This window comes from Apaloderma vittatum, unplaced genomic scaffold, assembly GCF_000703405.1.
Source record: "Apaloderma vittatum isolate BGI_N311 unplaced genomic scaffold, ASM70340v1 scaffold9842, whole genome shotgun sequence".
Taxonomy (NCBI): domain Eukaryota; kingdom Metazoa; phylum Chordata; class Aves; order Trogoniformes; family Trogonidae; genus Apaloderma; species Apaloderma vittatum.
In genome coordinates, this window is record NW_009705245.1 from 29,256 (window position 1) to 39,872 (window position 10,617).

Sequence of the window (10,617 nt, forward strand, 5' to 3'; positions counted from 1 at the left end):
ATCTATCTCTGAATATTAAATAATGATACTCTGTAGGTTGAAAAAGAAAGCTCTGAGTGGGATGCATTTCTGAAGTGTTCTACTTAATAGTGAAGGGAGATACCTCTCACAATGCTTAAGATAATAGCGATTTATTCAGTTTTTAAAGGTATGTCTCACAAAACGGTACCGCATCACTTCACAGATGATGATTATAGACACATTAAAATATTCAGAAAATTCCGAAATGGTTTACTACAGAGAACCTAATTAACTGCATGTTTTAAGCCTACAAGAAAGAAGCAATACTACATTTGCAGGGAGTCACCATTTCCCAAAAGATGCTAGAGAAAAGATGGAATGGATCTCATTTAATCTCAACCACCAAAACTTGGTCATCTAGGTTCTCACCACAATTGATGAAGGGATCTGAGCACTCCATATGGTGATTCATCCCAGCTGTAACAAGTCCTGCTTCTAGGATTAAGCAAAACTCCTCTTGGAAGTGCCTGTTTCTCCCCATTAAACAGAAGAGAAGCCTGAATGGCTGCCGTTTAGATGGCCAATATTCTGGGACCCATCATTCCACTATGGACTTTGGAGGGCAAAGCATTTTCTGATTTCATCAAAATTACTGAGACTTTTTAAAAGAGTTCTTGTACCACATTGGAATAAACTTTTACCCTTCAACTTCTCATGGCACATGATGGAACAAAGTCTACACACGCATTAGTGAAAGAAGGCATAGTGAGGTACAAGTCGTTAATTTCTGGGCTAGAGTAAAATTGTTTCTGGCTCAAGGAGTACTTAGCTTTTTAAACACAATCGGGAACAGAGGGACATCTGAGAAATAGAAACTAAATAGAAGTCTGATGAAATGTGGGACACTCCAGTCTAGTTCTTCATTTGTGGCATACATGGGGCCGGCACGGTTCCTACAGAGCCAGACAGGATGTAAGAGGAAGGCGTTGTGCGGAATCACGTTTGCAAGAGTACAGCACATACCACACAAAAGATGTGGAGAGCAGGGCCCTGCTTTATGCTGGCCAAAACTGTGACCACCAGCAGCAAGCTGACAAGAACTGCCTCCGTGTCAACAAGATCAAACTGCTGTCAACAAATTGGCACAAACCATCAAGAACATTCCTCAGGATCTAATTTTGCTCACAACAGGGACTGCTGTTATCAGAACACAGGACATAAAGAAGACATTTTCTTCCAGTCTTATCGCACAACACCTGAGGGCACCATCAGACTGTACTGTGCCCAGCGCTACCAGTGCTCCTTGTTGCAGTCACTGCTGAAGGATCAGTGTCTCAGGTACCTTTTCTCAGTCCTGGCCATTGGATTTGTATGGGTGATTTTCTCCTTGTGGAACAGCCTCTTCCAACAGTGTTTTTTTACCTGCTACCCAAACTCATTAAAGATTTATGTAGTCAATAGGTTACCTTATTTTTCAAATATTAAGAAACAGACAAGGCAGGGTCTTGATCTTAGACCTCTACAACCATGATGAGCATCTTTGTTAGAATTTGCACCAAGCAAAAGAAAGTCTCCTTCTGCTCTTTATGAGAGATTCCAGCTTTATCAGAATGGCTGAACATGATAATTTCCCACAAAAAAATACAAATCAGTATTTTGGGAGTCTAGCAACTCCCAACCAGTTCTCACTGATTTTTTAAAATTAGTGAAAGATTACTGTAAAAGATGAGGTGATGCACACTATGGCAGATGAGGAACTGAAAATAACTTTGAATAATCACAGAATTACAGTAACTTTGAATAATCACAGTAACTTTGAATAATCACAGAATTACAGTACTTACGTGGACCAGCTAAGGAATGTAGTGAATAAAGAGCAGGAAGAATCACCTCTTCTTTCTCTGGAAACTCCTTAAATACTTTCAGTATGATCATATGATCTTTACTTTCAACAAATTCAGTCAGCTGCTCTTCTGGAACTAAATTCAAAGGCAAGAGAGATATGGTTTGAGACAGTAATTCACATCCTGGTACACCATGAAAAAGACAACTGTTTTATCAAGTTTTCTTTTCTACGTCCCAGAAAGTAAGGTACTTGCCATGCACATTAGCTTCCAGTTATGACTCCTTTTCATTAGTTACCACAGTTATGACTCCTTTTACTAAAAACTGACCTCCTTTTCATTGTAATAATGGCTTAAGGTTTTTTCATGTCTGCACTCATCATCTGTGCTGACACAACTGCATGGCTGTGCAATGAACCAGGACACTGATCCAGGGTGAGAAAGAATGACAGATTTTAAATTTTGCAAGCAGAATCATTTTCTGAATCTGGTTCAAGCTAAGGCTAGGCAAACATTCATGCTACAATAACTGACAAGGTGGCTCAGAGGCAGGAAAAAATAGCCATGGCCAGCCTAGGAATTTGTTACGTTTGCACTGCCAACAAGAAGGTATGCAGATCTGTACCTGGAATAGTCTGTAAATCTGTAAAAATCAGGCACTTATAAAAGAGCATGCATGGAAAAATCTAAGAAACTCAGATCTTTGAAGAGACTGAGGAGAAAGTACAGCAGGACAAAAGTATTTGGAGAGAGAGGAAAAGGGGAAGGAATGCAGAAGGTAATTCCAGGTAGACATGTGCGGGAGGAAGACTTAGAAAAAGCCATATAAAATGCTGCCAGAGAGGAAAAAAAAATCTAAGGAATTGGAGATTATCTTTGAAATAAAGCAGTACAGCAGAGCTGGTAGGAGTGCTATTATTTCTCAGTATTTATTCTGAAGCAAGAAACGTAATGCAAGGCAAGGCTGCTACAACAATGGGATTTCCAGGAATTACACACATAGTTCCTGAAAACGCTGCAGAGATTCCTCACATGGGGACTTCATTTCTCAGAAGAAACATTTTGGTTTATTTTAGAATTGATTATAAATTGTCAAAATTTCCCAGTCTTTAAATAAACAAACCCAGTTTTTAAGAATCAAAATCAAATGTCACTGCCTTTGTTTCAGTGTTTACTAACATTGAATCCCATCTTCTCAGAAGCTAAGAGACATTTTGATTTTTTGAAATCATGTTCATTGCTCTAATTTAGAAAAGCTGTGATAGTGCTTTGAAAATGTGTTCTATGCTAACTCATTCAAAGAACAGATATAATACATAAAACAGAATCTGGAATGCGAGAATTCATTACTTGCAGTTAAATAAACATCTGCAGCCCCCTCCCAACCTATACGTTTCTCTAACCTAATAAACTACAAGATATAAATACCTTTCTCAAAAAGTTTGTGCAATGCTTTACATCCATGTTGCTGAACCTCTTCATTTTTTGGGAAGGTGTGCATGGCATTAAATACCAAGGAAAACACATCCACCTCTTCCTCCAAGAGCAGGAAAGCAATTACGTCTGAATAGCAGAAGAGATCACACGTTGCACGGATAAGTTCTCAACATTTTTACTGAAGCACTGTGCTTAACCATTAAAACCCAAATTCTTTAACACTGTCCTTAAAACTTGCTTTGATGGCTCAAATCCACATTTTTGTATAACACATGAGGATGTTATCTCTCAAGATAGTATTTTAAAATAAAATTGAGATGTTCTAAAACATTACTGCCAAAAAAGAGTTTCCTCTCTCCGGTCCTGCTCCCACCTTGCGCCACTTTGGTAACTGTCTGACCCTTCAATAAGGCAATTCAACTCACTGAACTGGTAGAAAATTAACCCATCAAAACCCTCCTTTTTTGCAGTAATAGCAAGCTAAAAAGTTTCACTAAGAAGTAAAGGTGGTGGAAGAAAGAGGGAAGAACTACACTGCCTGAGGAAAACAAAGGGGGTTTTAAATGTGCCTGCCAGCTATGGTGAACCTTGAAAGCAGACCCTATCCTCACTCTCTCAGCCATTTGTTCAGTCTGAAACTGAAGTAAAAAGCCAATGTCACTGTTGCTCTCATGACATTAAAAAATTCTGGAAAAAATATTACTCTCCCTATAGCACGCATAGGCAAGATTCATATTCATGACAATTTTTCAAGCTTACAGTAATCTCAGAATTCATAATGCCTGTTCCAGTGTTTCTGCTGCAGCTGGGTTTTTTGGTTTTGCTTTTGTATTATCCTTTTTCAGGAGAAGATCTTTCTACATGGCATTCACACTGGCCTGTCAGCTCCAACTATACTGCAATTCAAGTTAACAAACATATAGAAAAAAAGAACACTAAGACATTTTTCTGACAAGGTAGAATTTGAAATATTTTTCTGAAGTTAGGTAGTTGAAATGAGAGTTTAACTTTGGTTAATTATCTGCTGAGAAGAAAAGTAGCAGTCAGGAATAAACTGTTATGGAATATATAGAATCATAGAATGTTCGGGGTTGAAGGGACCTCTAGAGATCATCTAGTCCAACCCATGTGCCAGAGCAGGATCCCCTAGGGCAGCCACACAGGAACACGTCCACGTGGGTTCTGAAAGTCTCCAAAGAAGGAGACTCCACAACCTCCCTGGGCAGCCTGTGCCAGTGCTCCGTCACCCTCACAGTAAAGAAGTTTCTCCTCATGTTGAAGTGAAATAGTTTAGGACCCTTTATAATACAATATAATTAAGAGAAAGAAGCTACTGGTTACAGCTACTAATAGTCAGATTTTGCTTATTTTTTATTTATTATTATTAAGGACAGAGCCTTATAATGAGACCTCTATTACCCAACTTCTGTAGATAAAAAGTTTAAGCTAGTTCTGCAGACCTCTCTACAATCAAACGGGAGAGGAAAGCAGGTTGAGGAGTTGATCGATCTTATAAAACAGACAAATGAATAGCATTTACTACCTCAAGTCAACTTTAATCCTTAGGTTGTAAATAAGGCTGTTAAAATCAACAGGAACATTCCTATTCCGGCAATAATTTGTGCTAATATTATATGCTAGTTCAAATAAAAATAGCAGAATTTCTCCCTTAGGGTGTCCTTTAATATCAGCAGGAGACCACGAATTTCAGCACCACGAGAAAAAGTCCTCTGCACATGGTAATGTAACGTCTCTGCAGAGCAGAATAACAGAAATATCAGGGATGGGGCCGGTTAGCGCGTGGTGCTGATAACTCCAACGCCGCGGGTTCGATCCCCGTTTGGTCCCCATGTGTTGCCTGATCTAGTTGAGAGGCGTCCCTGCCCATGACAGGGAGGTTGGATTAAATGATCTCTAAGGTCCCTTCCAGCCTAGGCCAGTCCATGATTCTATGATTCTATGACTTACTGTTTTCAAAAGTACTAACAGAAGAAAGTTAGAATGTCACCAAATTTATACTTTGGTAAGGAAAAATGAGTTCTTACTTATTTTCTTTAACTACTTAATAGCAAGTATTAGTGTCTATGCTAACAACAAGTTGGCAAAATTAATTGGTCACGTTCTTCGCATCCTCGCTATTTGAAGAATCCTTTCTACTTGGGTAAAAAGGGTGCAAAACAGTACTCAATATTTTGAATACAAGTACAAATGACGTGACTACGGAGTGACAGAGAGAGAAAAATCAGGCCCAACATGTACAGTCACACATCTTATATTGGACAGTTCTGTATTTTAAAGGCTTAGCCAAAGTAGGAAAATAAAACACACAATACCTGACATGAGGAGAAGATTTAATGCTTTCAGTCCTATTACTGAGAGATTTATATTTCCTTTGTGGACTGTAAGCATTTTAAGAATCTGCCTAAAAATTAAAAAAAAAGAAAAAATAATTACAGCTAAAGAAATATTAACATATACAAATTTTTTTCAAATGTTTACTCTAAAAACAGAGATTAGCAAAAGCTTAAAAAGCTCCTGATTGATTTAAAACCCCACACTTTTATTTCAGTTCATGTTTTTTTTCGAGTTAGTAACAAAATAATGTTGGTATTTTAACTATTTTCACACTTTGTTCAAATATTGACGTATAATTTATCAAATTTATATTAATTACAGAATATTAATTCTACAGGGGAGGAGTCTCATTCAAGGTGGGTTTACTCCACAGAGAGCAAGGCTGTGGAGTGCAGCATGAAATATCAAAGTTTGCTGGAAAAGAAGCAGCAGTTTCCCAGCTAAAGAACTTGAACAGCATCTTGAGGAACTCTACCCTCTAAGAACAGAGTGAGTCAAACAATGCTAAGCACTCCGGAAAATCCAGTGCACGTATAAATCTGGGCACTTAAAAATCAGTTGATACTTTGAACGTATTTTGCTCAAATTTCCACCTGTAAAACAGTGACACAAATCCATAACACTTTCTCGACCAACAAAATTTTAAAAGCTCTAGACAATACTGAAGAACACAAAGAAAAGCCAAGAAGAAAATGAATACACCAGTTTTCACATAAGGTACCACTAACATAAAGTAAATCTGGCAACGGGCCACCCATTGATGCTGGTGACAGAAAACAAACAAGCATTGATTTTGTACCAAATGAAGCAGATCTCAAAAGGGGAGAAAACTCCAACACATTGTGTAGTTAAAAACTAAATAAAAATAGATAGGCTCAAACAACAACAAAACCCTCAAGAAACTTTCATTTTTTATTTTTGCAATTTTGGAGAGCTTGACTCTGCTGTCTTAATAACACTCATACAGGGGTCTTTGTACATATAATATCCGATAAAAATTCACTGTGCAGTAGTTTGTGATACTTAAGTACATATTCTTGACCTGTCTTGAAAAACAAAAAGCAGCACATGAGGTTTAATCCAAATTTCATTCCCCAGCTCTAGCAGTGATGTTGTTTGCCTTACTAAAGTCTGTCTTTATATGCTAGAATAAATGTATCACTGTTTTCTTTCTTTTCCTTTCAAACTATGATGAAGTTTCTCTCTCCTCTGTTGTAGCACTAGTGTCATAGCTATAATGACCAAAGTACAGTGTAAAAGGCAAAGTCTAACAAGAGATATGGTATTTTTTACTTTTTGCAAGCCAGGAATTTCTAACAGTATCAGTCCAATAAAAGCTATATTGTTGGCTCATATAAGCCATGCCTTGCTTACATCCTTAAACTGTCATAAACACAAAACTTCTACTGAAATCTAGGCTTAGTCAGAATATTGTGTGTGATGATTTTAAGAATGGGAAAAAAAAATCCAGTTAAAGGCAGGTTATTTTTTTCTTATACTGAGAACAGGTACCTCACTGAAATTTCTGTGTGCACGCTTCGGACTTCGAAGTCTACAGACAAGGACAGACGGTGGCATTTGGGTTGTCAGCCCTGAGGCAAATTCTTGTCCCAGCATACAGCCCACACGTACAGACCAAGTAGTAGGGTGGTGAATCAATGAAAACAAAGAGCCACTCTAACCAGGCTGGAAGAGTAGCTAAACAGACACCCTTAAATCTCCTTCAACTTCCTGATTAAAGCCTTAAGCATTCCTAATGCATTTTATTGTGCGGTTGCAGGTGTGTGTGCACACGCATACATGTGTAGAAACTGTGCAGGGGCTGAAGATTCTTTTATCAATCTGTTCCCTAAGTAACAATGGCTTAGACTTCCTTACTCCTTACACCCTGCATGGATGGAAAACCCCATCGAGTTATCAAAGCCGTTAAACGTCTCTCCCTTGTATACCAATGACTCATGATTTCTGCCTTTGGGAAGGAAATGTGCTTTGGGAAGAGGGCATTTTATAGAGGGTCATCTGTTTCAGGCAAGTGCTGATACAAAGTCATGAGCTGGCTCAGTATACTACAGCGTAAAATTACCACACATTGAAACAAGGAGAAAATTTCCTTCATCTACCTTCCCATTTCAAGTATACTCAAGAGTGAGGACACTAAATATTCTAAACCTCACCTACTGTATAAGAGTTTAACGTAACAGATTATGAAACATCTCATGATGCCTCTTTGAGCTTGTAAAAAGGATGCAAATACACTGCAGGAATTTCCTCCCTTTCTTCTGTCAGTGACATCAGCTATTTAATTATTACATTGTCTGTCAAGAACACCTAAATCCATACCAAACTACTGTTTCGAAGCACAGCTGTAGTGTCATCAAGTCGGCTCATGATTGAGAGACAAAAAACTAGCGTGAGATTTATTTTCTCCTAAAATAAGTTACACAAAAGTGAAAATCTCTTGCAAAAAACCCACAAGTTTTCTTCTCTACCATAACCGTTCCCTGCCTTGCTGCAAACAGCAAATAGTCAATACAGTGTTGATGCACTGCAGTACTAGTTTAATTGACCCACAAGGAACTTGAAATAAAATCTACTCGCCTTGCTCTGCCTTGGGCCCTGACAGAAATGTCTGACTGCCACCAAGGATGAGTTTCTCCACAGCAAAGAAAACGGTCAGACAGTTGGCTAAAATATTGGTAGCGGGAAGGAAGCGCGTACAGTAATGCTATCATCAGATCTTCAGGGAAGTTTGAGTTTGAAAAGGATGCTTTGTTCAACTGCTCACATTGTGTGGGCTCCGAGGAGGCTATGGGAAAGATAAGCCCAAAAAGATCGATATTTCTGGGACCCAAGAATGAACAGCAGTATCTCTAGCTCTGAGAATAAGACTCGGTCAATTAACAAGCCTTTAAGTTGTAAAAGAAATTGAGACTAGCTTGTCTAGCTTCAGCTCATGAAAAACAACGAAAAATCATTTTTGCTTTTTAACAAAAGTGGCCTTCTTCCAAAGGGGTTTATTCCCCAGCTGACCTTGTGCTCTAGCCATTGTAAAACAAACCACATCTTAATGCAAATGATCTTTCAACAGCACCTGTTAAGGAAGGGCATGGTGAAAACTCTAAAAGCAGCGGCAGATTTTCTAGGGGAGTTACAAGGCTGTAGCTTCTAGCTGTCATTATCAGCCCTGCCCAAGTGAAAGAACACCAAACCAAGCCTTTCTCCTTTATTTGTATTATTTCCACATGTACAACCAGCACTTGTGCTGTGGAATAACTACAGAGCTAACCTATGTGCATTTTCACCCCATCTAACTACAGCCACTCAGAAAGGAGTTGCTTAGGCTCCCTCCACAGTTTATGGACAGAGATGGGCAAGTCCAAAACACAATTTGCTCCAGGATAACTTACTAAAAAGATGGAATGAGCCAACCTCTCTGAAGGTACTACGTCCACACTTCACAGGTAGCTCAGGTGACCAGCTTAAATACTGAGTTTTTAAGACAATTAAGATTAGGTGTGACAAATACCCCTCCGCTCACTTTGGACTACTTTCGGCTTATGGATATAACTCATCACACACACAATCATCCAGGTAATGCTGTGTCTGGTCATTAAAACAGAAGGCCCTGATAACCACAGAATCCCAGCATCACTGAGGTTGGCAGGGACCTCTGGAGGGCTCCTATTTTAACCTTCCTACTCAAAGCAGGGTCAGCTACAGCTGATTGCTCATGGCCATGTCCAGTCAGGTTCTGAGTATCTCTAAGGCTTGAGACTTCGTAACTTCTCTGGGAAACTTGTTCCAGTGTTTGATCAACCTCACAACAAAAATAAATTTTCTTTAAAAAAGAAGTTTCTTTGTATTTTTTTTTAATGTTTAAGTGGAATCCCCGATATTTCAATTTGTGCCTGTTGCTTCTCATCGTGTCACTGGGAGCTGCTGAGAAGAGCCTGCCTCAGTCTCCTTTACTTTCTCCATGAGATACTTATACACACAGAAAAGATCGGTGCCTCTGTGAGTCTCCCACTCTGAAGGCTGAAGAAATCCATAATAATCCTCAACCATTTAGAATCTGATGTAATAACTTTATATATTTCATTGCATTTATATGTTTCATTGCATTTATATATTTCATTGCATATATATGCCGCCCCGATAACCAAGACTCTTTGCATACAGAATACTTACTGGTGAACACCTAGTACTTCCCAGTCCTTCCCAACATCCTTAGGAGCTATGTTCTGTAGCGTACTTGGACATATTTCTATTAATTTACAAAGAAGTGACCACCCCATCTGTAAAACAAAAATGCAGCTATTTTAGAACAGATACTCTGTTTGGAACGTTAATGTTGCCTTGTAATGCTCTTGGCTTTGGAAGACAGACGTTTTGAAGAGTTATCTAGAGAAATCAATGAAGGAAAATTAATTAACACAAGACAAACTACATAAAAAGTTAAAAGATGGCGGTAAAACTAATTATTTTGAATGCACTGCTTGTAGAAACACACCACTCTCAGAATGCTGCAGCAGCGCTTGAAAATAAAGGACAGTTAAAAATGTTGCTGAGAGAGAAAATTATGATGTGATCCACAGTATGTCATCATGCAACAGAGAAGACAACTGCACTACTACAGGTAGCCCACTTTTATTGCAGAGGGGGCGTTTCCATAAAAATTTGACATTTAATTCCAAATTATAAAGAGTAAGAACGGATTTTTTAAAGTGTCCAATGTTTTAAATAGGATGTGATACCTAAGCAGTACCACGTATTTCATATTCTCATCATGAATCCTCAATACTGCGTGCTTTCAAAACGTAATGAAGGCAGCGAAGGTTTTGTGATCATACCAAATGAAAGATGAACTACAACTGATATATTTGGTCTTAGCAACTACCTGCTTTATCCCATACAAATACTTCAGCTTTCAAACCTCCCAAAATGATGCCAAAAATGTTCCTCTTTGGTCCTCTATATTGGAGAAAATCTGCTCTCTTATGAATGCCTTTTGGTTGCTATG

At 38.5% G+C, this 10,617-nt stretch overlaps 1 protein-coding gene across 1 annotated transcript in view; it reads right to left on the reverse strand.

Moving 5' to 3' along the window:
• LOC104270843 (leucine-rich repeat serine/threonine-protein kinase 2-like) overlaps positions 1–9,892 on the reverse strand; it is a gene marked incomplete at both ends in the record, with an annotated part of 36,474 nt that extends 26,582 nt beyond the window's left edge. The window contains 4 exon segments of the mRNA XM_009865319.1: positions 1,806–1,940; positions 3,234–3,368; positions 5,576–5,664; positions 9,786–9,892. Coding sequence (XP_009863621.1) covers positions 1,806–1,940; positions 3,234–3,368; positions 5,576–5,664; positions 9,786–9,892 — 466 coding nt within the window.
• Between the last annotated feature and the right edge of the window lie 725 nt (positions 9,893–10,617).